This window comes from Corapipo altera, unplaced genomic scaffold (genome assembly GCF_003945725.1).
Source record: "Corapipo altera isolate COAL_440 unplaced genomic scaffold, ASM394572v1 50, whole genome shotgun sequence".
NCBI classification, from domain to species: domain Eukaryota; kingdom Metazoa; phylum Chordata; class Aves; order Passeriformes; family Pipridae; genus Corapipo; species Corapipo altera.
This window is the reverse complement of record NW_020884889.1, coordinates 11,805,581-11,832,466: the sequence shown is the minus strand read 5'-3', so window position 1 is coordinate 11,832,466 and position 26,886 is coordinate 11,805,581. Positions and strand designations below refer to the sequence as shown.

At 36.4% G+C, this 26,886-nt stretch overlaps 2 protein-coding genes across 5 annotated transcripts in view; one reads left to right on the top strand and one right to left on the bottom strand.

Annotated features, from left to right (window-relative positions):
• Window positions 1-9,023, bottom strand: part of LOC113947600 (protein unc-13 homolog A-like) — a 57,165-nt gene extending 48,142 nt beyond the window's left edge. The window contains exons 1-2 of one of the 2 annotated variants that reach the window (XM_027644331.1): window positions 8,939-9,023; window positions 3,303-3,369 (exon numbers count right to left, since the gene is read on the bottom strand). The gene's annotated coding sequence lies outside the window, so the exon portion shown is untranslated. Of the gene's footprint in view, window positions 1-3,302; window positions 3,370-3,447; window positions 3,504-8,938 lie in introns of those variants that run through there. The other variant, XM_027644332.1, reaches the window with a different exon arrangement.
• Window positions 9,024-16,250: 7,227 nt separating this feature from the next.
• WDR72 (WD repeat domain 72) overlaps window positions 16,251-26,886 on the top strand; it is a 104,314-nt gene continuing 93,678 nt past the window's right edge. For 2 of the 3 annotated variants that reach the window (XM_027644633.1, XM_027644631.1), the window contains exons 1-6: window positions 16,251-16,413; window positions 17,613-17,774; window positions 18,838-18,944; window positions 21,905-21,983; window positions 24,956-25,130; window positions 25,621-25,697. In XM_027644633.1, the coding sequence (XP_027500434.1) occupies window positions 16,408-16,413; window positions 17,613-17,774; window positions 18,838-18,944; window positions 21,905-21,983; window positions 24,956-25,130; window positions 25,621-25,697 (606 nt within the window). In that variant the 5' untranslated portion in view covers window positions 16,251-16,407. The remainder of the gene's footprint in view (window positions 16,414-17,612; window positions 17,775-18,837; window positions 18,945-21,904; window positions 21,984-24,955; window positions 25,131-25,620; window positions 25,698-26,886) is intronic. The other variant, XM_027644634.1, reaches the window with a different exon arrangement.

The following is a 26,886-nucleotide window of genomic DNA, read 5'->3' as shown; positions in this document are numbered from 1 at the left end:
TCTTTTTGTCCTCAGAGATACCCAAAACCTGACTGAACAAAACCCTGGGCAACCTGCTCTTGCTGACCCTGTTTTAAGCAGGGGTGTTGGACTAGATGGTATTGAGAGTTTCCTTGTGATTCTGTGACAGTTCACAAGGTCAAACTGTTAAGTGTGACACTGAAGAAAATGTAGTTCAGGACATCATGAAAATCTACAGTCACTATGTATAATATGTGTAGAGTTTTTTTCCCTCCATAGAAATGTCATAAGAAGTACTTATGTTGTTTTAGGATCATGCTACTATGCCATAATCTGAAGTTGTCAGCATATTACATTTTGGTCTTGTGTTTTAGATTAATATATTTGTATCTCTCTCTTCTGAATTCTCTTCTGATCAAGTCTCCCACAGCAGTGTGAGACTTTTAGAGACAGGTTTCCAGATTATGAAAGCAGTGGAATTCCACTGTGGTTAAAGATAGTCTGGTACACACTGGCTGAGAAATTATCCTAAATGGTGTATTTGGATCACATGAAAAAAAATATTTACTTGGAACAAAAATCTAATCACTGCTGACTAGTAAATAGAGTTCACAGTAAGCCTTAGCATGAATCGAAGTTACACAGCTGCATCTCTGTGTCTCTCTGAAACTGTGCAAACTTGACTCTTCTTCCTTTCTTCCACTCCTTTCCTCAAATATCAGGGCCCTTCCTGTGGAATTTTCTCCTTGAATTCTTGGGTTGCAGCTGCAGCAGCAGCAGCCATTGTGGCTCATTTACTTTACTGTGATGCCATGGCTGTTTTTTACATAAGCTACTGGGAAAGATGTTGTGACTTTATGGTAAGAAATATGCAGAGAATACCTGAACATAGGCAGAAGGTCACTGTGGACTCAGAACAGTGCACGTACAAATGCTCTTTCATTTGGAAAAAGCATTTATTATATTTAACAAAGGAATAGTGAAAAGCACTGAGCTGGAACAAGCTGTCAAGATGGTGTTTGGCTAAAGGGCATAAGAGTAGAGGCTGCAGTACAACATGCACATTTCACCAACTGATAGTTTCAGTACCTCAGTTAATTACCCTGTTACTCAGCCGTGCCTTCCTCAATGTTTTCCCTTTTCCATACTACAATTCCCTATTAATACCTGATATAACACTTCAGCCCTATATGTTGACTTCAGTTAAAAGGTCTCAGCATTCCAGATCTATATGCAGAATCGAGAATTTAGAAAGAAATTCAAAAAAAAAAAAGGAGCAAAATTGTTTACATTGCATTTTTTACCTAAACTATTTCAAGACTGCCTATAGTGACTTCACTCTATTCATTATGTTATAACAATATGTATAACAATGCTGTTATGTATAGATGTGTCACCTGAGACCTGACACTGTTGAGTGATCAGCTTCCAAAAGAGCTATCTAATTATTTTCCAAGCCAAATTCTCAATTGATATGAGGATGATATGATTCTTTTCATTTGTAAGCATATTTTCTTTTTTAGTGAGGATCTGCCTTTTTTTTATTTAACTTCTTTTTTTGATATGAATTCACATAGCATACATTAGCAGATTAAAGCCTGCCACCATCTTCCAGTTAATTCATCAAAAGCAAGGAGATTTCACTCTGATGATTTACCTACTTGGCAGCAAAACTACATATTGTTCTTTTCAGGAAGTTTCTTGTCTACAGGATACTCGTAATGCAATAACTAAGGTCATGTACTCATAGATTTTAATATAATATGTTGCAAAAGGAAAACAAGGAACAGAGAACATTGGAATACTGATTGCAAAAGAATGTGGAAGACAACTTCTAACTTTCACAGGGAAAGGAAAACACAGCCTACTCCTGTTTTAATATATATCAATTATGAAAGAGAACATTAAAAAATAAACTTGGTGAGAAAAAAAAATCCAAATTTCAATTGATATTAAAAATACAGAATATAGGAGCAGTTTCCTTGCATACCCTACTTTTCTGTCTGAGACCATCATGAAGCCAGCTTTTCTTGGCTGTTTTTATGCTGACCTATGTGTATTTTTAAAGAGGTTTTGGCCTTGGAACGCCAACATTTTAGCTATTTTTCTTCTGAAGTTCTTCTCTTGAGGAGAAAGAGAATTTGCTCCTTTGCAAATTATTATAGACAGTGAAATTTTCAGCTGATCATTCATCAGCATCTCCTCAACACTAGCACATGAAGAAATACTTCAGTCACCTCATAAGACTAAGTGATAAAGTGTATTTTTGCATTCCCCTTGAAGTCAGTCATTAGTTTAAAATTAGAGCTAGTGAGAGAAGATTTTTGTCTATTATAAGGAAAATATTATGCACAATTCAGGTAAAATTCAAAGATAAATAGTTATATTATCATTATGTTGATCCTTATAACACACAAAGCTGAAACCCATGAACAGAAATTCAACCACGACAGCAAGAAAAAAAAAATTCACTTCTCCTAGACAGTTCATTTCTGCCTTTCAGAAATATAGACTCTGCATCCCCCAGTGTATTCTATAATTTTCAGTAGAGTTTGTAAGTGATAAAAGACAGAAATAATGAACTCTGTAACAAAATATGCTATCAAGAGATACATCATCAGAGCGACAGGATAAGCAGAAAATCAATCAGCTGATTTCTGACCCTGAGAAACTATGAGCAATATTGCAGATAGGAACTACAAATTAGATCAGTTTTGTCCTTGTCTCCAAAAGATTGGAGCAACTATGGTTAGGGATAATAGGGGATGTGTTCTGGGCTTCGCAGGAATCACCTTGATAAATGAGTTTGAAGCACTCCATTTACCCTTTTCCAACAGGACACAAACCAAGGGCCCTACTTCAAAATGTTCTGTGTTATTAAGCACCAAGTATATAGATATAAATTTCATTGAAATATCTACTTGTTATTAATCTCCAAAACTGCAGTGAAGTCACAGCAATAAAATAATCCTGAAGTTTTAACGCAAACAAAAATACAATAACTTGTCATAGATTCATATTCCACCTGTCATATTTGTGATAGTCACAGGAGATAGTAGGTTATTGGACTAAAAACAGACTTATCCCACAGGTTTGATCTTATTATATTATGGTATTTAAACTGCAAATAAGTGCCCCAAGTTTTAAAATTTTGAATAATTGAATACTTGGAGGTATTAAAAAAACCATATAATTTTTTTAAAATTTGATCCTAAATTCTAGAAAAAAATAGATTATTCAGTTCACACATGAAGAATCTTTTTATACAAATTTTGCCTGTCATTTCACATCTGCCCTTCCCTGACTTCAATTTCATGAGGACTCAGAAAACTGCCACTTACCTGTCTTTTGAGAATAGTGTTGGAATTAGCATTTGTACAATGCTTTTGGATCTTCCAATCAAGGATGCTGTGAAAAGAAAAATATTTTTACTATTTTGCATAAACAGAAATTGAATACATACAAACATTGTACTACTGCACTAACTGGGAAGAGGATCATAGACTCTGATTATAGTCCTTAAGTTTGGGTCCAGTTCTGCCTCCACTGCGACCTCTGTCTCCTCAGTGATGGAGTTTTTTGGACCAGAAAACGTTTACCCTTTGTGCAGCAAGAGAGATTAGAAAAAGTGACATTAAATCCTGCAAGGAAATATAAATCTCGTAAAAATATGCATTTTCTCTTTTGGGATCTATTTCAAGTTAACCAAGATTTTCTACAGGTTTTTATTTCCTTGTTAATATTGCTGCTCATTGGTATGATTTCTGTAAAATTGCTTCCTGCCACACAAAAATTACACCGTGCTCATTATAAGTGAGAAGGAATAAGTTTCAGAAGAAACAAACAGCTTATCAGAGGCCAAATCAAACATTTGTACTCAGTAACTCACTGTTAGAAGTACCAATCTGTTCCCTATGAAAGGAAATATTTTCCAGTCGCTTGCATTGCTCTTCCACGTGTTCTGCTGTAGCCTTGGCAACCCCCTTGACTGCTTTTATTTTACATTCAGAGACCTCTAGTGGCTCGTGTCTGATTTGCTCTGGAAAACAGCAATGATTTCTCATTTCCAAATGAACTTCAGGTGTTTAAGGATCTTAATCTCTTAAAATACAGCATGGTAAACATTTTACGTCACAAAAAAGAAAAAAAATACTAAAATACACAACTGTATTTCATAGTGCACATGAAAAGTTTGAGACAACAACAAAAAGTTTGTGCCTTTTTTCATTATTCTCAAAATGAGTAAACATAGCTATTTTTTAAAAATTACCATAGAACATGTACCTAAATTATTTTTCCTCAAGAAATTCAATTTTACTAATCTTTTGTACCAGATTTATTACCCTGGCCTCTGTATCTTGTCCTAACTATAAATCTCAACTAGGTGTCATTTTTCATCGTTTCATGTATGTTGGTGCTCATACAATCCTCCCTCTGAACTCCTGATTGAATGGAGCACTTGAACCCAGGCAGCTCTCTCGGTGTCAGTCGTGTTGTTCTACATGAGAAAAAAAGAAAGGTGGCAGAACAAAGCTCCTACCAATAAATCAGGCAACGCTCAGTAACTCCTTCATCTCCACCCTTAAGTGAGCCCAAAAGTTCCTGAGCAAACAGACCAACAGCTTCAGTTTGACCACTGTGCTATTTAGCAGAATTTTTTCTAACCCTGATAATCTTATGAGTCCACAATTAGTTACATATGCTGCTTAATGTTTTCAAAAATCCTCCATTCCTGGGACACTCAATGACTGCACTTAACCTGCATGAGCTCTGCATCCGTAATTTTGAGACTGTAATCCTCTTCTCAGCTCACTTTAAAATATTTGTAGTCACGAAAAGCCATGAAACCATAGTAGAAATCAAAATGTATGAGACATCCTATTTCCTGTATCTCTGTTAAACGAATACATACAAAGTACTTAAATTAAAAAAAAACCAGTAATAGCTCAGCATTTTCAGCTTTTTCTTTTTTTTTTAAAAAAAATTACTTTATACCCTAAAGCCACACTAAATACAAACCTATAAGAAACCCAAATATTTCTGCTTCTGTAGAAAAACAGAATAGATAATTCCTTTCTCCTGGATTCTCATGTCCCAAAAGTATTAAGTGAGGAACTCTTAGAAACAAATATGTGTGGTTTTACAGGACCAAGAATACTTGAAAAGTTGTGGTCGTGATCCTTATTATGAGACATTTTAAAATTGGGAAAGTTGTTACAAAAACTCCCTCATGTTTTTCCCCCTTAAAAATATAATTTATTATTCCACACTTTTCCTCAGTAAAACGCAAAGAAGGAAAAATAAATCCATTTTACACATATAATCTTGCAAGGAAAAAACGTGAAGTGAGGAATTAAAGCAAGGAAAAAGCCCTTAAATATATACGAGAAGGACAAAACAAGGAGGTTACTTCTACAAGCTCAAAAATGCAGTTAAACCGCAATTCAACAATAACAAACCACGGTTTTGCGTTCCGAGCAGAATTAAGCTGTAAATAGGATTTTTCCTTCCTCCCTGTTTGCACTTTGCTCCCTCTGGTGTCTCAAAGCGTGAATGACATTCCTTGGTCATTACAATAAAGAAGCAAATCCATACTGATGACTCATATTTTAAAATTATTAATATTGTGAAGCTACCCCTTTGTTGGACGTAGTGACTACAAATTTATTATTTTCTGGGAAAAAAGCCAAGCAATAAACTACATTTTGTAAAGCCAGTAAGAAAGTTATTAAGAGAGAGATTCTGTATCACCAAGCACTGCCTGGCTTTAATTCCACAATGTAACAAATACAGACTTATCTCACCCTTTTATCTCACAGCAATTTGTGAAATTACATTAATTCTCATAAAGGTTTGTTGATTTAATCAACAGTATTCTTAAGTCTCCAGAAGTCCAGCCAATGGTGAACATACTCATAGCTTATCTTTGCAAAACAATAGCTCCAGTGTCATGAAATGTTACATTTTTTCATCAATATTTCATCACATTATACATAGGATAATATAATAAATTCTCAGTACTTGACAACTATCCCCTAATGCAATCTAAGCTAGTGCTGTTTCATATTTCAGTATGTAACATCTGTCAACAATGTTGTTAACCACTAATTGCTCTTATTCATCTCAGAAACATGCCTTGATTGCTAATTGAGGCCAGATAAATATTTTAGTTTATTGGAATTGCTTTGCTGCCCATTGAGATAAAGAGGAAAAAATTTCAAAAGAAGCTGAAGGGAAGAAAACTAGAGAAATTAATTATTGGATGACTGAAATTATTATATGACCTGAATGGTTAATAAAATAGTGGCCCAATATTGTTTTTAATGAGAAGTATGAATATACAAGTTCAGGTTCATACAACCCCAGATCTCAAGAAACAGGCCCAGTTTTTCACATTCCTGAAGTTTTTTCAAAGTTTTTGAAATGCTTTTCACTAGTAGTTGTCAAGACTTTTCATAAGGGAAGTAAATATAATTTTTATGAAATTACAGATGAGAAAAATAAACCACCAATGGGGAAATTAGCTGCACAGTGTCTCCAAGTAGTTGAATACCCAACTCTGTAATGTAACATTGCCTTTCTGAATCTAGCACTAGTTCACCAAGCCAAGATAAATCCTCTTCAACAAAAGAATCTGAAAAATACTTTAAAAAACCTCATTTTACCCCTTCTGTTAAAAAGAATTATGTTGGGATAAAATGAGATGAAGTGGTTTGCATGTCAGACCAAAAATTAAGGATTAGAACTAGAATGCAAGCCTTCTGTAACAGCCTGTGAGAGCAATGCTCAAGGAATACAACTAACAACTGAGTTCTGTAGCTGTGGTGTGGAAAATTCACTTTAGAAAAAAGTCTTACTTCCCTCAGGAGAGATTTTTCCCATGTCTACATTGTTCACTGTCTCCACCCTTTTCCTCTGTATGTGTGTTCATCACTGAACTGCCCTTGCCTAATGCTGATTTATTACAGATTCCAAATCAAGAATATTCTGTAAACATCACAAGTTATTCAGAAAATTAGAGCCAAAGTAATTCTTATAGTTTGTTTTCATATGCAAACCCAGCTGGTATCACAGCAGGGAGGTTGATGAGTCTGTTCATTCTGTATTCCCCATAATGCAGGCTCTTGCCAAGAACCAGGGCCACAAAACAGGAAATTATATATGAATACTTAGTCTTTGTAATTCTGTCTTCCTGTATAAGTCTTGTTTTTGCCACAACATTTTCAATTTAATGTGTATGTGTATATTTACTTGTGTAAAAAAAATGAAGTATTTACATTAAAAAAATACTGAACATCATAAAAATAATTAAGGATCAAATCTTTAACCTCATCTAAGTACTTTGCCTACACCTGCTATGGCCTACATGGGATTTCTCAGTGGCACAACAGCACCATTCCATGACTCTCTTTGCTCAAGGAAATAATGAGATGTCTAAACCAGGGATAGTGAGAAAGGGACATAGTGAGGGAGCATTTCACAGGAAAACAGCAATAAATCAGACTTCTGTGAACCTGATCATCGTATCAACACTTTCAGAAATAACATGCAAAAGTTATAGTAATGATTTCAATTATTGTTTCACCCTCATAGTCAAGGCAATTATGCCTAAAATCCTAGATTTTGTTCTTGAAACATGCCTCAAAATCTCACTTTCTGGTCTCTTAAAAGAAATTACAACAGAGTTCTGAAACACTGAATAATGTTATATTAAAAATCTTGTGATATCTATAAATCAGGCAATTTTTTCAGAGCCAAATCATTATTTTTAAAAGAATAGCAGAATGTGAACAAAACAATTTTCAGCAAATTTTTTTATTTCCTGCCTGAAGGGGGCCTACAAAGAAGCTGGAGAGAGACTTTTGACAAGGGCATGTGATGACAGGATGAGGGTGAATGGTTTGTGGGCACATTTAGACTGGATATTAGAAATAAATTCTTTCCTGTGAGGGTGGTGAGGCACTGGCACAGGTTGCCCAGAGAAGCTGTGGATGCCCCATCCCTGGAAGTGTTCAAGGTCAGGGTTGAAAGGCAACCTGGTCTAGTGGAAGGTGCTCATGACAGGAAGGTTGGAACTAGATGATCTTTAAGGTCCCTTCCAACCCAAACCATTCTGTGATTCTATGAAATATATTTATATGATATTAATGTGTATTACTTTTATGGAGTGATTTGTTCTACCAAGGCAACAAGTATGGTGTTGAAAGACAAAATAGGAATCACAGTTTCACGACCCTGTCTGAGCAAAAGATGCAATTAAGGTCTTTGGTGTGACCTTCCCTTTGTGTCAAATTGTGCTAAAATGTATGTGACAGGTTTTCTTATGGAAACCTCCAGGTATTGATGATTAAGGAGAGGCTGTCAAAATAATTTATTTAGGTTCACAGGCAGAATTCACAACTCACACAAAGTGTCAAAAAGCACAAGCAATATCTAGTTTATCCATTAGGCTACTTGGTCTCATACAATTATTTCACTGTATTGATAAGCATCTTTTGACTACAAAAACTTTAGCTGAAGCTCCAATTATCACTACTGACTTTAAAGGGCCAGTGTTCCCCTTTTCTGAGAAAAGCAGTATTATGATTTTTAAAGCATGTTGACTTGTATACTCTCATTTTGCTTTCAATATGATTATTACTAAAATCTCCATAAACAAGCCAAGAAAAGAGACACCTTTTTAAGTTTTCACCTGAGATACCATGTTTCACTGTTCTACACTGGGCCTAATGCAGACTAATCAAACATCACCCTTTATATTGAACTTCCATTTTCAGGACTTGTCTACTTAAAAGAATTCATAAAGTGATGTGGTTTAAGAAGTCTGATCTTTAAAGTCTTTTATTTTATTGTACTAAAAATAGTTTGAAATCCAAACTACAAAACTACTAGAACAACAAAAAAAGTTTGCAGGAAATATGGTTCAGCATGTTAAAAACTTTATAGGCTTTTGTTTTTATTTATTGTATTTGCTTACCTATAAAATGTAGCGTGTTGATGCAGACTATGAAGCACATTTGAGAACATTATTATTTATGTTGAGTCAGATGTCTTGAGCAAATAGTCTTAGTGTAAATGCAAATTCAATAATGCTAAAATAAAAACATTGCATACATTAGCTACCACATTTATTACATTAAAATAGGCATTTATTACATTAAAATAGGCACCAAATATATACTTAAATCTCTTAGCATCCTTTCAATTCCCTGGGGATTTCAATGTAATTTTTTTAAAAAGATTGAAAAGCATCAGGCAAACAAATTTAAGAAGAGATGATTTTAAATATTTTTTTTAATATAATGATGTCTCATGATTTTCTTTGCAGCCCTAGATGTGACTGTGACTAAGTATTTCAGCAGTTCAGATGAGCTCACGTGTATACTTTACAGCCAGTCCGGCTTGGCCCCCTCACAAGAATCTCTTGCAGACCTGAGCTTCTCTGTGACCAACCTAGGAACCAAGAAGAAGAAGACTACTGAACTGACATCACGCTTGACTTTCCTAATGTATTTATTCACTATAGTTTATATTTCAGACAGAAATGCCTGAACTTACAAAACTCACATCCTCAACAGCCTGCACACCATGAAGTGCCCGGCTCTGTGGGCACCACACCCAGCAGCTGCTGGTGCCCACACCTGTGGGAAATCACACTGCCCCCGCCTCCCGAGAGCGGAAATACTCCTTTCACTGTACTTAAGGTAAGGGCAAACAGGTGAAAGTTTTCCTGCGCCTCATTACTCGGCGGGGGTGTCTTTAAGGAGCAGCTGAGCCCTCGGGGGTTTATCCCACCGCTGGTGCTGGGCAACCGGGTGAACAGAGAAGCCGCAGCCCCGCTGTTCCCAGGTACCTCTTCTCCAACCCGTGTTTCCCCCTCGCCACTGCAGAGCAGGGAGCGGCCCCGATAGCCCGGTGAGAGGAGGGCGGTGGTGGCGGGGACACCGAGCTGGCGCCGGCCCGCACCGCCCTCGCTGGGTGTTGCCGCTCTCGAGTGCGATAAAACCCGTCCCGGCTCCCTCCCCTTGTCCTCGGCCGGTCCTGCCCCCCCGCTGGAGGTAAGGCAGGGGCTGCTCGTCTCAGCCCCCTTCTCCCCCGGGCTCCAGCCCGGCGCTCGCTCCCGGTCCCGTCCCTGGGAGGGGCTGCCCCGTGCGGCCCCGGGCTCCGCTCCCCCGGGGATGGGGTTGGGTGTCGCCGTGGCCAGGAGCGGTGACATTGGGTTCCACGGAGCTCTTCGGTGCGTGCGAAGCCTTCTCTGGGTGGTGCGGCGTTTGTTCTTTCTTTCTTGGGCAAACTTCATCCAAGTTTCTGGGGGTTCTGATGTCCTCTATGTATTTAGCATCAACTACGTAACTTCGTTGTATTTTAGCTCTGATGATAAATGTCTGTAACTTCTGTTTCCAAGGTAGTCTAGTGAATTGTATGCGTTCCATCAATTGTCTTAGAGTATATCTATTCACTGGATTTTTTTTGGAGAAAACCATTAATGTGGAGGCACAGAGTTCAAGATATTAGCTCCTTGAAATGGAAAAATAGTTTTGTGCTATTTTAGTGATTTCTTAGCAAATAAATGCAAAGCTTTAGAGTAGAAACACTTTTATTATTTTTTACAGGAGTTCTAGTTACTCGTGAAAATAGTTTTGCTTGGAGGTTTTTCTTGAGACTTGCTCAACTATGAAATTAATTAGAATGGCTCACTTAGAGCCTTGTGTTTGTGTCAGGATTACTTTCCTAGTCACTGCTGGGAACTGTAGTAGTGTTCTCTTAATATATCATGAAACTTTAGTATATCAGTGATGCCAGTGATACAGAACTATGGGCTTTCTGGAATTACTCATTGCAAAAATGGCTGTCGTGGTGAGGTAGTTCTGCTCAAGAGGTTTGTGTCAGTAGGATTGATTACATGACAAGATCAGGTTTTTCTCATTAAAAACTTTTCAGTGTTAGAATTAGAAGTTCACTGTAATGAAAGCTGCAATCCATGCATTGCAATACATTGGATCAGTTTTGGACTTTGATCCTGCTTCATAATAAACAGAGTCTTTTTACTTGAGCAGGTTTGACTGTACATATAATAAATCATTTGGAGTTGTTTACAGCAAACAGCTGCATGCCCCATAGCAAAGAACACTGCAGAGAGATGTTTAGTAATTGAGAGTATTTTAAGAGTGAAATGGAAAAATAAGTAGTTCTTCTTGTCAGAGTTTAGAAATCCTCATTATGATGCAATTGATTACAACAGTGATTAATGATTATTACATCACAATCCAAAAAACAAAGGCAGAGGATATATTTTGTTTTATTTCCAGTGTCTGATTCTAGTTTTGTTTGTTATTTAAACATCCCCGAGTACAGTGTAGCTGAACCAAAAATATTACTTCTCTCTGATCAACGGGTTTTTTTTTTCTTAAATGAGCTCAAGGTCACTTAAGGAAGACAAAATTAGTGATTTAAAGCTTTGATTCATATTCATTGCCTCCGTTTGATGTTCTTGTAAATTTGTTTTTAAGTTTTATGTGTCTTTACTTGATTGTTTATTTTCTGTGTTAAAGCAGAGTAAATAAGAATGAATTCTGTTATGGCTGGTTCATGAAAATGAAAGTCTATTAAAACTCTTGCAAGTGACTTTTGCTTACAGCTATGGGAAGTCTTGGCAGAGACTTCAAGTTTGTAACACTCTACACTTTTCAAGTTATGTAGGCCATAAGCTTCAAGTAGGTACTACCTTACTAGGCCCTTTGATTTGTGTGGGATTATGTTGGCATCATCGACTCTTTCAAGGACATAAATGTCTCTGCTCAAAAGAAAATTTATAATTGAGAAAATGAAGGGAGCTATCTCTTTACTAGCATGAGGAAGGAGCACTTCCTCACATAGAAAACTGTTACTTTCGATAAAGATAGGGATGACTGAATATATATAAAACTAAGGGCAAGATCTGTCTTTAAGTAAGATGCAAGTTCACAGAAATCTTACATTCTGTAGAAATCGATGGCTCTTTCTATCACATGTCCTTTCCTGTGAGAATTGATGGGTGAATGTCCTAAAACCTGATTAAACTCTGCTGCAGCAAAGCATTTCACCATTTGGATGTGAGTAACTCCACTGAAGATGACTTAAGTGATACTTCTGCGCTTAAGGCTTTGAAAGGGGCAAATAACTCACATTAGTAGTTCTGCATAGTGCTTAAGCAATGTATCATTTCTTGTAGATGACTATTCTTGTAGCTGATAGGACATTCAAACACTTCTTTAAAGAAGACAACTTTTATGGCTCCACATACACTTGTATAATGTATTTCTTTTTTCAAACAAACTTGGTTTATATCCTTGATATATGTGATTTAGAACCACCTTTGCTAGCTCACATGCATTAATTGTTGTCTAACGTGTTTAAAGAACTACGATATAGTTGATTATTGTTGAAGCCTTTAATGACATTCAGAGAGTGGAAATTCATATTTTTGCACACATTTTTAATTTATCTACTCGGCAAAAGAGCACGTTGAGAGACTTTTCTAGGAGCTTAATATAATGTAACAGTTCATGGGGTAAAACAATAACTTCAGGGAAGTGTGGATTATTTTACTGTGCCATGTGACAGTAAGAAAAGCACAAGTATTCTGAGTTGCTGATGTTTTCACTGCCCCATTTTCCAGCTTAGGTGCAACATAAACTATTTTAATTAATATTGTGTCACCAAAAGGTTTTGAGATGGCCAATTGAATTCTGCCAAGATAGAGTCTTTTGATGAAAACATATCTTTATTGATTGTAGAAGAAGAAAATCATTCTTAAAATGAAATCCAGAGAAAAAAATCATATCCCTCAGAGAAAATTTCTGAGTGGCAGGTTGAGATTAACATCATAAAATTGAATTTGTGCTGCAAACCTTTGATGTAATCAGCAGCTGGGAGATGGTGTTGCCCTTACTGTGCTCCTTCTGATTGTGGTGAATTATTGTGTGGAATGAAATAAGTGTTTCTTGTGTCACTCGTTCAAGAAATACAAACAAGGTATTACTAGGTGGCTCTTGCTGGTTAAAATGGGTTGTATCGATTGCTGGTCCCAGTCTCTCGTCCCTTGGACTGCAAAAGCAGGACGTTCCCATCCCGGGAGAGGTCCTGGTGTCGCTCAGCTCTGACTGCGGCTGGTTAGGGTGGAGCCCAACAGGTCTGCGGGGAACTCCCATCACCGCCTAAACTGGGAGTGCCGGCCTTGGCAGGGAGGGGCTCCAGGGTGGCACCTGGAGCAGAAGGCAAAGTAGGGAAAAGGTGTGGAATACTGAGGGCTCTGGTGGTATATACTAAGACACGAGAAATTGGGACATAGGATAGAAATGTTGATCATTAGAGTATTTCACTTGTTGCCCCCATCTTATTAGATATGTCAACTAAATATTTGAAACACAGAAATATTTTTGTTGCTGCTGGGGCAATAGAGAACAGATTCTGCCTCTTAAAGGAGCCAGTTATTGCTTTACTTGTACAATGTGCTGATTATGAACTAGTTTTTAATTTCCTCTATAAATCTTTCATTGTTTTACTTTTTGTTAATAATTACTTCAAGTATCTTTTGTTACCTTTATCTTGTCTTGCTGTGTTTAGTGTAATTTATTTGGTCATTTCCTTTCTGTACTTGAGATATGTTTACCAAAAAATCTTGTAAACTTAATATATTATTATTGATTCTTAGATGACTTGCTATACATTGTGGATAGTTGGTAAATACAGTTTTTTAGTTTGGGAAATGTTATCTTTGCTGGTTACCAGACATAATATTAGCTTAAGGAGAGTGCAACATTTATATCATAAAGTAAATTGACAATGTTCTGAAAGCAGTATAGAACAAATCAGTAGACTGCAAAGCTGTTTTTAAAAGAAACAAATTGGGGTGTGCATTTCAATGAATTCAGAAATAACAATTCATATATATCAAAGTTCTTAAAATTAGGAACTGAGCTCCCACCTAGAGAATTAATCTGAAACATTTCACTTCATGAAAACAGGGAACTTTTCAGTAATGAGAGCAGACCTTTTGGCAATGTAGTTGTAGGGGCAAGACAAATAAGCTTATTAGGCTGTAAGCAGGGAGAAACAGGAATAGGACTGAGAAACATGATTTCAAGTTGAATTAGGGGTTAGTGCTGCAAATCAGACATGCTTGAGTGGACAGAGCTCTGGGAATTTGACACGTGCTGATAAGCTCCATGCAGCTCAGATATGCCTTGGGCAATATTTGACTTTGTGGAAACGATTTTTACCTTTTTTAAAGGAACAGTCTGCTAAATATCTGACTTTATTTCAAAGAAATTTGCTACAGGTGCCATCAGCATCACTAACACATTTGATAAAGCTGAGTATTGTCAGACAAAATGTGTGTGTGTGAATATGCTCCATTCCTAGTGAAGTCATGGTACACTTTAGAAGCAAAGGTTTCACATCAAACTACTTGTGCATCAAAATATCTTAATCCAAAGGAAAAGTTAACCAAGAAGCAAGGGGGGGGGGAAGTTAAGGACTTTTCTATTAACATGAAAATTTATATACCTTCTGTTTTCTTTCTCTCGTGCTTCAGTGATAATGTAAAGGAAAATGTACTAAATATTCTCATAACATTTCAGTCTAAATTAATTCTCTTATAACCAGTGTTTTGTCTGTAGTAGTAGTTTTTCATTAATTCATCTCACTCATGGTTAATTAAAAGTTTTGCAAATAGACCTATACATTAGTTAATTCTATCAGTTTTTTTGTTTTTAACTTGTTGATTTGAGTTCTGTTATCCATCACTTGCTCAGCAGTAGGTCTTCTGCTAAGAATATTGATTTTGATTCTATGGTTTCTTTACAAGAAAATATAATTTATGACTTAATATTCAATATTCAGTGCAGTACAAACCTGAATTTTGCTTCCTTATGGTGTTTTACACTAATTGAACACTCACATGGTACAAGTATAAATGACTACATGATATGCAAGCAAATGCACTTTAAAGACTCAGGATTTGAGTTATCAAACTGTTTTGGCAGTCACCATTTTATGAACCCTGTGGAAATGGCGGCCTTGTTTTTTTTTTTTAGCTGATAACTAAAACCATATCATTTGATTGGCTAGAACACCTTTTATTTCTGCAAGAGAAAAGGACTTCATGGTTACCAGTAACAATAATACTTCATATGACTAGAAATTTAAAAAAGTAAGTTTTAGAAAAGTCGGATTCTAATGCTGAGGTCAAAACCAGCTCTCAGTGTAGTAAGACCCCTCCTGTGTGTGTCCCTGCTTTCAGCTGCTGTTGTGCCAGGTTACAGTTTCTTTAAGCATAACTGAAGTTGTGCTCCATTTAAATCTTCCAGTTAAAGAAAATACCCTGATCCCTTTGACTGCTTCTTAAAATAACTTCAAAGAGATTTTTATATGGAGAATTTCTTGTGGGGAAACACTACAGCCAAACAGCAATGTGTTTTAAGAGCCTCATCTCAGAAGTTGTGTTGCTGCACTGTGACCATGACAGAGCCTTTGCTGTGATCTAGAGGTCAGGTTGAAACCCCTGGTTTACCTTTTAAATCCTATGCTTATAACCTGATAAAAAGGCATTTTTTTGAACGGTTTGTCATTGCAGTGGTTTGTTACTTGATTGTACAGATAGTTAATGTGGCTTGAATGCTATATTAACAAAAAAAATTGTATAGTTTACAGAGCAATGTGGTGAAAATCCTTTTGCAGTAAGAATCATAATATTTATAGTGTTACTCCATTTCTGTGCTGTGGTCTTTTCTGAACATCACAGAAATTGCTCTTCCCGTCCCTTTACATCACTGCTGTATTTCTTCCTTTGACTTGCTGTTACTGATTGCCATGCATTTCGTTGTACCCAGTTCCTGTCTCTTCTCACAAGATTTCAGTTTTGCTGTCATATTTTTTTCACTGACTTCTCCCAACTACACTACCTTAGCATCTTGTTTCATTTTAAACATCTTTGCTCAGGATGTGCAAAGGGCTCTGTTGTCTCTCCTCTCTCCACGACAAAGAGGAGCATACCTTCTCTGAAGTGTGGTATTATTGCTCTCTTCAATGGTATTATTGCTGCCTGGATTAAAAAGTAGGTGATGCACAGTATTTTTGAAAAGAACAATTAACATATTTAAGTGACCCCAGACAATGGTGAATCTGAAACAGTTTAAAATCTGTTTTTTCTTATTCACTCACACTTAGGAATAGCATCTTTACATATACAAACATTTTTGACATTGCTCAATGTCTGCTGTCTGTCCAACTGGCTGTTGGGAGTCAAAACTGCCCTCAGTGAAGTTGAAGAGAATTTCAGTTTTCAAAAGAGTTTCTTCACATGCACAAGTCAACTTTTCCATCCATACCCTTCTCCATCCTTGACAGTAGCTAGAAGAAGGTGACAACAATCTTCTGGCATTTTCTCTGGAAAGTGGAAAGGAAATGAAGGTAAACAAATGGTTTAGAAGCATCTGTACAGACTCACTGGAAAAATGAAGAACCACCATCATAGGATACAGGAAAGGAGTGCTGGATGCTGTTGTGTACTCCAGTCAGTAATTTGGGAGTTTTGAAGCAGGTGGCTTGTATATAGGGGAATTTTTGTGTTTGGGCTAAGGTAGACACTGGCAGTTTAGTGTAGGGCTCTTTCATTTAAAGATGCTAAAGACATTGTTTATCTGTGTCAGATTTTTTTTTAGCAATCAATACTTTCACTTAAATAGACCCAAAGGAGGCATACTTGCTGGATATGTTACTAGTTTCTACAGAATCCAGCTAAAAAGCAGAAGTGGTTTTAAAACGACCAGACATCAAATTCAAAAACAAGCAAAGTAGAATGCTTTGATAAGAAGATTTTTTGGAATACTTTGTAGGTACTGGTGTTTGTGTAGACATTGAAAGAGTTTCCTGGAAATGCAGTTCTTAAGAATGTATACTGAATTAACTAATGGCCATCAGTCATTTTGGACAATTCCATTAAATTAGTTTTATGCAGCAGGGGCAAATCTATTAGACGATAAATTTTTTTGGACAAGGAACTCATGACTTGGGCAACAAGAAGAGTCTCTTCATTCTCCCCATTTCCCAGCTTGTAATTCTGCCTCTACCTTTCTTCTGGTTTTTGTCTGTAGGAGATGGCACAGAATGGTTGAGTATATAGTGCTTTCCTATCTTGGGCCTCATTTTTCTCTTCCTCCCTGACCCACCACCAGTTCTATCCTTCCAGCCGTGTTATTTTTCTCTTGCCTTATCCTTCTAATGATCCCAGACCATTGACACCCTGCTCCTGTGCCACCTCTGTGCTGAGGATGAGCAGCACTGTTGGTTGGAGGGAATAGGGGAGACGTGGTGCACTCATGGTGTACCAAAATCAGGAAGAAACAGTCACATGGGCCCACCAGAGCTAAACCAGTTTGAGGGGCAGCACAAAACTCCCGTTGCTGATATTTCAGTATTGTGATAGTACCTGTCCCCAGAAGTGTCAGTGCTGGCAACAGAAATAAAATGTTTCAATGCCTCATCAACTCCTTATAGGAACATTTTATAGCTTCCTTTTTCAGATGTTGATTACATTGTCCTATTTTTAGGTTATTTTTTTCTTACATTTCATGTTGCTTAGGATCATCATGACTTGCTTCTCTTTGCAGGTGCTGACTATGAAGACGTCGGTGCCAGCCGTGGCCGTGTGGGGCAGAAGAGCTCCCTCCCACAGCATCACTGCCATTCTGATCACAGATGACCAGCAGACCATAGTTACAGGAAGTCAAGAAGGACAAATATGTCTCTGGGATCTTTCACCAGACCTGAAGGTTTGTGTCCACTGTGTTTGTTTCACAAACCTGAAGGTTTGTGCTACAGTTTGACAAATAGACAGACTGGAGTTTTATCTTTTATTATTGACAATGGGATTATCCAGACTTGCACTTATTCAGATGAATTTTTAAAGATAGTGTGGTATTTGTTATAGGAAACTCCTGGAGCAAAAAGTGAAATGCCTATATGAGCAACCTGCTATTTGCAGACTTGGGAAAATTTTTGATAAATTAACATGACCTGTGGATTACAATTTGAGACTCTGTGCTCTGAGTAATGGCAGCAAGTAAATATATACAATTATCATGGTTTCTATCTTGTGAAGTCTTTTTTTCCCTTTTGTAAATCAATTGCTGAGTGTGGCCTGTCATTTAAGGAAAAAGAACCTATTTATAAAACCACAGGTATCTGCCAGGTTAACAGCGGAAAAAGTCAAGAAAGATGGAAGATGAAATGTGTATTTTGGGTATAATTAAGATGCAAATTATTGCTTTGATTATTTTGTTTTTTTTTTCCTGAGAATATAACAGAGTCAAAACAGTTCCTATTGTTTTTATTCTGTGTTCCTAGAACTATGGTTGTAATATTTTTTATATTTAGTTGCCCCATTTGTACTCAAATATAGCCTAAAAGGTTGCATTTTTATGGGGCTACCTTTTTCAATTAAGACCTTTGTATGCAGTGAAGCTAATCAGAGAGATTATTTAAACATGTGGTATGAAACACATCCTTAAGAACTTTGGTCTATCAGTTCCTGCTTCTCATGCTGTAGGGTAAAGGCCAGAGGTGTTCTGCACATTGCCTGTTTTACATCATTTGATGCTCCATATATTCTTCAGAAGCTGCAATTTTCAGACTACAGTGAATACAAAACCTGTACTTTATGCAAACTGCATCATTCATCCACATCTGTGCTTTCCAGAAACATGACTGAAGAACATAAGCATACAAAGCAGGTTGACAATTACTTGTTAATATCTACAAGTAGTGTTCTCTTGGATTTAATATCCTTAGTTTATGTGGAAATTATTATGTTAAACCATTGTATTATTCTCCTAGGTTTCATCTAAAGAAATTCTCTTTGGCCATACTGCTTCTGTAACTTGTTTGGCAAAAGCAAGAGAGTTTGAAAAACAACCATATGTAGTAAGTGCTACTGAAAATGGGTAGGTAACTGAATATTCAATTATTCATTTCTTAAGTCATGAAATGTATGTCAGGTGTAGGTCAGATTATACATTTGCAGATGTGTTTGAATCCAGTTTCATGATATGAAAATGATAGCAGCTACTTAGGATAGTTACTATAAACAATAGTTTAAGAGATCGTCTCATGGACAATAGAAAGGTTTGACAGATTCAGATATCCAACTAGGACCCATTCAAAGGGAGACTGATGGGCTATTGAGGGACATCAGCAAGTTCAGAAGCATTTTAATGTCATGGTGCTTTTCTCTGTTTCCTCCTGAACTCATCTTGAGAACTGAACCGGTAAAAGAAACTGATGGACTCTGATCTGGTTTATGGTTCCTCAGTCAGTACCTGTGGAAGGACAGAAAAGACTACCCTTGAATAAAAGGCATATATGTTCCTTGTCTGTCTTTAAAAACATGATGTTTTGGAGTATATCCTGATCTTGCAACTTTTCTCTTACGTGTTTGTTGTGACATGGCCCATCACTTGAGTCCAACTAATTTCTGCAGTTCTGCTAGATTAGCATTCAAGAATTTTTTTCTCTCTGAATATTTGATAATCTTTTCAGCTGGGGTTTGAGGCCCATCTGTTCAGGATTTCAGCTGCTGAAGGTAGGGATAGCTGCTTACTTCCATAAGGGCTCTCCTAAACAATTTTGTCTCGCTGCTTAATTATATTCTTCTCTCATTTTGGATTCATCTTTTCCAATTAACAGGGCAACTCTGTTGACACCTCTTTGCATGAAGAGCTCCTGTCAGTTGTCCTCCTTCAAACTACACCTTGTAGCACCTTAAGGCTACTACTGTCTCACTTAGGAGCTTACTTATCCTTTCCAGCTGCTAGGATCTCTGTTGGATTCTCTCATTCATGAGTATAGAAGAAAAGGATAACTTTAAGAAGCCTGGAACAGTTTTTTTCATCTTGAAAGGTTAGACAGTCTCACTAGACAGGTAGTGGTAAAGAGTTCTGGTTATGTACAGAAAGGAGGGTGAGAAGTCTACAGAACCAGTTTTGTTCTAGAATTTTGTTTCTCTTACAGTTCTACTCAGGGATTTTGAGATGAAACTGTTTTTCATCTCAGTTCTGAAGTTCTCTTAGCACAGTACTGTATCCAGATCATATTGGGAGCAAAGATACTGTATTTCAAAAAAACTGGTGTGGAAAGTGTTAAGAAAGAAATGAGGATTTTGCTATGGATATACCATAGAGATGTTCTCATCGTAAAGATTCTGCCTCTGAAGGGAGTCATTGAACCTCTTTGGAATGTGTGAAGGTAGGATTGAATTGTCTTCTGGCCCCTTTAAATGTTCACTTTTACCAAATTACTGCTGACTTCTCATCTGTGTTACATAAGGGCAGAGCATCCATCACTAATCCCTGGAAGGTCACAACATGAAGTTGAGATAATCACAAATAGGAAACCTCATCTTCAGGAGATGGAGCATTTGTCCAACTGCATTTTCTGGCTTGTGAATAATTCACTTCTGCCATTTTCGAGCCTCCATCTCCTTGTAGTGAGGGTGGAAGAAATTGTATGGAAGATGGTTCCATGGTACCCTTCCCTGTACAACTTCAGAATCTTTTAAGAGTTTGTGTACCTGACTAATCCCAGAAGAAGGAGCACTGAACAGGATTTTTGTGCTTTTAACATGGAAGTCTGTCTATAAATTAATGTATAATGCTTTGTAAGTTATCACAGGTGTCCTGTGTCTGCATATAGCATATGTTGTAGGACAGCTCTATCAATGTGTGATACTACCCAATTCTTGCTAGTACACACAGTAAATTAAGTACAATATACAGAAGGTGAAGTTCCATTTTGGTCTTATTTGTGCATGTTTGCATGTCTGTATCACAGTAATGTAGCTAAAGCAGTAAAACTGTTATTCTGATATAAAGAAGGAGAAATCACTGCCTTGAAATGTTTAACAAACAGCACAAGCATTCTGTTTAAGTTATGACTGAGTCTACTCTGATGCTGTGCTACATATTTATAGATTTCACTGCTATTGCTCAGCTGAAAAATATCAGTTAAGTAATTTTTATATTATCATAAAATGTGAAAGTAGGTAGATTAAGATGTAAATCCCTGATTAGTATTTCTGATGTAATAAAATACTTTCCCCAATGTGTTCTCTAAATCTTTATCCAGAAAATGCCTTACAATGTAATGTCAGAAATCATAAAATGAATGTTTCAACTGCTTGTTGCTTAAATAAAATCTAAAGGCATCAAAGTTTAACATTCAGTTGTTGAACTTTGATAACATACCTTATACAATCTCATTTACAACATTTAATTTGTTTGGGTCTCTTGTACACCAGTCCCATCTCATGTTGAATAATGTGTAGATAAGGAAAATGGGCTAAAGTGTCTTCCTCAAACATCAACCTTAAACGTAACCGAGTGTAGCTGGGCTTGTCACACAGGTATTCAGGCTGGCAAGCATCGGCAGCAGATTTCGGGAGCAGCCTCATGATGGCACTGTTTCTTCTTAACAGAAGTTGTTGCTCTCGAGAACTGAAGTCTGGCGCGGCAGATGATGCATGATGCCTTTCAAAACGTGTGGTTTAAGTTCAGTGAAATGAATCATTTTCAGGAGGATGTAGTTCCAATGACAGATAGTTCCAGTGACGTGTTGATGAGCTGTAATGGCAGTATACCTACAATTTGTTGCAGACCAGAACTGGCCTTAAAGCCAGGTTTGTTGCAAGGCAGTAGGGTGTAATTACCAAAAGAAAAAGAAACAGATACTGTATGTCATCCCCTGCTAATGACTACAACATTTTCTTACCCAGTAATCTGTAACAAAAAGCTTTATAAATGACCAGACTGCACTTAAATACAGCACTAAAGAAAAACTTGGTGGCACAAAATTATTCCAGCCAATTGAGTGGAAATGACAGAGAATAATATGAAGTTATCTTTGGCAGGGAGATGTGTGTTTGGAATGTCACTAGTGGACAGTGCATTGAGAACACAAAGCTTCCTTATAGGCATACAGCAATCCATGTAAGTATAGCAACTTTTCCTGGGATATCTCTGTTCAGTACAAGAGTTTTGCTTTATTAACATGATGTTTTTCAGAAACATACAGTTTTAAATGTATAGATCATAATCTGGGAGAAAAAACCCTGTCACAATATAAATAATTTTATATCTTGGTTTTTTTCAGTTTTGTCTTTTATCTAAGAAAATAATTGAGATTTTTTTATGTTCCTTTGAATTTCTTAAATCAAACTGATTACTTTTAAGCTGCAAATATTTGGAATGCAGTAGATTAACTTACTGTTTGTGAATCAGGTAGCAAACTGAAATGGTCTAAATTTTTGTTTTGTGCGTGGAAACTTCAAGTTTAATGTTGGCTCTTTCATGACATGTTTTAGAAGCACGAGTAATCTGGCCAAACATTTTAAGACAATCTGCTGAAAGACTTATTTTTTTAAACTTTTGAAAGATTTTGATGCTTAACTCCTGACCTCTAAAAGATTGCTCTTCACCCCACTTTCAAGAATACACTTTCATTCATTGCACAGCTTGGGACAGATCCCTTATTTGCAGAGGCCAAATTGCTTTAAATATTACTTCAGATAATTTCAGGTGTCTGCTTTGAGCTGTATCCAGATACAATAAGTATCTAGATTTTGGAATGTGGGATTGTTTGAAATACATGTGTGTATGTGATTGAGGGGCCCAACGTGTCTGGATTCGATAGAGGGACACAGCTTATTTCTGGGTGTGTTTGTAGAAGAGCAGCTCAAGGCTCCAAGGTTAATTAAAATGCTGTTTTTCTTCAGTAAGGAAGTCTACGGTGGAACTAAGTCTCCAAATGATGGAAATCTGAGGCCTCATGTAACTCCAAGCTGTAGCCAAACTTTGAATCCAAAATTTTTAAAAGCTTCCACAGAAGCTTTAAAAGCTTCCCCAAGAAGAAACAGTGTTTTTCTTGATTTGGTTGACATAAATAGTTCAAACACTTCTGTTAACTATAAAGGAGAGGAAAAAGCTTGAGTAAATAGGCAACAAAAATTACAGAAGATAAACTTCTTAATTATATGTATTTTTCTGTATGTGTTTGTGTGTATAAAAACATACACTAAGAATTTATTCTACATTTTTATTTGTGCAAAGGTTTAAAACATTTATTCTTCACATGAATGTATATACACAAAAACCCCAATACTTAAATTATGATTTAATAGAGGTGCAGTATGACCTGCTTTGTGCTATTACTTAATTAGGTTTTAATAGTGGAAGTTATGGATGAGTCCTGCAGGACAGTAGGCAACCCTGGCCCAGCTGATTAGCTGACAATTGGTACATTTTTGGGGGAGATCAGAGGCAGAATATTCATTCTCACCCTTCAAGAAGGAGCAGCACGTACTTTCAGAAAATGGGTCCTTCACCTCTATTAGAAGTGAGATAAACCTAATTGTGGCTAGATGATTATTTTTGGTTTATATTTTGGGTAAAAAAGCTAAAGGAAAATAGGAACTTCTAATGGGAGAACTTCCTTAGGAAAAGGAGTAGATGTTGTTAGCAGGTGAAATTTTCTTAAAATGCAACCTTCAGATAGTTATAATAAATTGGGGTCTTTTTTTTTGTGTGTGTTTTGTTGTAGGCTTTTTGTTGTTCTATGAGAATGGTTGCTTGTGCTGCAGCAGTACCTGTGAGAATGTAATTCCCTGCAGAATCTTATTGTCTGGAAGATTTAGTGCACACTGATTTCAGTGGCATCATAATTTGAAATTTTTACTTTATTTTTTGGTTAGGTTTTAATTGAACTACTAGCCTGCCTACCTATTCTAGTAGGTTCCTTTTGTTCAGGGTAGATGATTCAGCTATGAATGGCAGATGTCAAGTAGTGCAAACTGAATATTTGCCATTTGAAATGAAATTTAACACCAGGGTCATCACTTAACTGTTTGTGGATCTTAACCAGTGTGGGATTTTCTCAGAGGAATAACTGACTATACTTATAAATAAACCTAATTTAATGGTAACACTAATTGTAAATTCTAAGCATTTTTGCCTCTGATTATTCATAATATCTGTAGCAATATTTATCCTGGTCCCAGTTATTTATACTTCTTTTGTTTTCAGACTTCAATTTGTTAACTGATAAGCTAAGAATTATTATATAAGCAAAACTCTACAGAGAACTTGTAAATGAGGTACAATTTTGTGGGTCTCTTTTTGCCTGCTTACGTGATTGTTCTCTTTATTTTAAGTTTAGCATTTAAATGTAAATTCTGTTTGAGGTAGTTGCTTACTTGTTTATAGCAATTATGTGTAAAATTACAGATAAATACATATGTAATGCAAGTGTCCTTGCACATATAAAACACATGACAAAAAAGAACTGTTCATAGTCCCTCTGTACCAGTATCATCTCTGTTCCTTTGCTGTGTATCTGGTTTTTTTCTTTTTCTTTATGTGATTGTTGTGAAAGAATGAATCTTCTGAACAATAGGGCATTTAATGCCAAAATAAAGAATATCTCATGGAGTAGAAATCCTTCCTGGAAAATAATCAGAAATTCATTATGAAAAAACTAATAATGAATATTCTGCATGTTCACCTGTTTTTAGTTCTTTAGATGTCTCTTGATAACTGGAGCTTTGTCAGATGCTTGGAGAGCAATAAGAAACAAGTTCCAAACTCCTTAACAATTAATGAAAATTAACACCTTGATTCCTTCCCCAAAATTACAAAAATCCTAATATTTATGCAAGGCATAAATATGAAGTAGGAAGCAGGAAGTAAATATGCAAGGCATAAATATGAAGTAGGAAGCAGCTCTTCCTAAGCTGTATGCCGTGCTTGTGTCGGTAGCAACACTGTGTATGGTTTCACATATGCCTTAGATTTTTTAGTAATGCTACAAGTGTTGATTTTAAATCCAAGTATGAAATACTTAATGTGAGAAATATCCCTGCCATTTGTAGCTCTATATGCTGACTCTCTGCTTTCCACTTGTCCAGTATTACCATTGCTCATTCCGGATGACAGGTGAAGGCTGGCTGCTTTGTTGTGGAGAATATCAAGATGTTCTTATTATTGATGCTAAGACTTTGGATGTTCTTCACACTTTATCATCATCCCAGTCTTCTGATTGGATAAATTGTATGTGTGTTGTACACTCTGCAAGAATTCAAGGTATATGTTTTAAGTGTGTTTATATACGCAAATTAAATTGTGATAAAATATTTATATATAGTATGATCCTACCTGATTTAAAATCCAATCATGTTTTACAGAGCAGTTATGTACAAGATTTCACAGTTGCATTGATAGCACGTGAGGTGTTCTGAATGCTCCTAATGTTGATCATGTTCCATTTGATATATTTTTTAGAGAAAGACCTTTACGCTGGCTCTAAGTGGTTCATTTCTTGGATTTAAGCACAGATTAGTTTTGTAATATCAGGGAAATTAAATACACTAAACCACAGTTCTATTCTTTCTGTTAACACATTCACTATTTGCTTACATGATTTATATAATAACCAATTAGTTATCTTCTTTTTTTATGTAAAACTGATATTTCATCCAAGCAGTGTCCTGCAGAATCCATGTTTTAGTGCTGAATAGGTAGGTACTCTCTGCATTGACTTCAAGGTGACTATCTCACTGTTAACTTTTCACAGAAGACTCTTTGGTTGCAGTGTCTATAACTGGAGTTCTTAAAGTGTGGGACCTGTCATCATCTCTGAATAGCATCCAGGTCAGTTTGAGATGTGAAGCAGCATGAATGTAGCAATATTCTCAAATAAAACCTACATTGAAGCAGAATACGAATAAATTTAAATCTTCTGGACATGTATAAAACAGATTTAGTTACCTTTGTTACAGAATTCTGAAAATGTGTTCTCATATTATTATTTAAAATGAGTTGGGCCATTGGACAGCTCTTGCCTTGACAGCTGCTCTGTCCTGTGCCCAGGCTTATTGTCTCTTTTCATATTCCATGATGCTGAAGTTGCTGTGCTTTCCTACTGTCCTGATAATACCTTTGAACCCCTCCACTCTGTCCTTTAAACATAAAACTCTTCAATATTGACCTTCATACTCCCTCTTCACCCTGGTTTCTTTCTTCAAAATGGTCCTTTAAACTTGGTTTTCCTCTCTCTGCCTTCCATAATGTTATTTTCACTTGGAGAAGACTCTCAGTGTGTCAAGTGTCCTATTCCTCTCTTCAAACTCATTCTTTTCTGTGCTAATATTCTCAGCAGCTATCACTTGACATGAACAAGTGCTAGAAAAGGAATACAACATTTTGTGTTTGAATTAAACCCACTGTCATGTTGTAAAAATTCTGGGAATGCTAACAACTGAATACACATCAGAAACATATGGTGTGGTGCCTTCTTTTTACTACCTGGGGCCACCTTTTGTGACGGGACTGGTGCAGAGTTAGTAATAATTCACCTAGTTCATAAAGAGCAGTATTTTAATAAATATTGTTGGATTTCTTTGGAATTAATTGAAACTACAAGGTGTAGTAAGACAATGGTTTGCAGTTTTGTAACCATGATTCCACATGTACATATACCCCTTCTCTGAGAGGTGTTGATACTGTTGGTGTCTTCCAAAACAGAAAATATCAATTTTAAGTGATTTAATAAATAATTAATACATATAATTCCTATAGCATAATTTTGAGCATGACGACCTTGATAAGTCTGACATTCACATGAAAAGTGTGAAAATGCATATATTATTTTTAACAATCTATACATTCAGCAATATAAAGCTAAGAAAATGAATTACTTTTTCACTACTTTTTAAGGGTGTTAAGTTCAAACAAGACATGGCAATACCACCTCAGACTGTCCTGGTTGCAACAAGGATGAGTGGGAAAGTATAATATTCACCCACCTTTCTGAATCTCATACTGTCAGTTTATAGGTTGT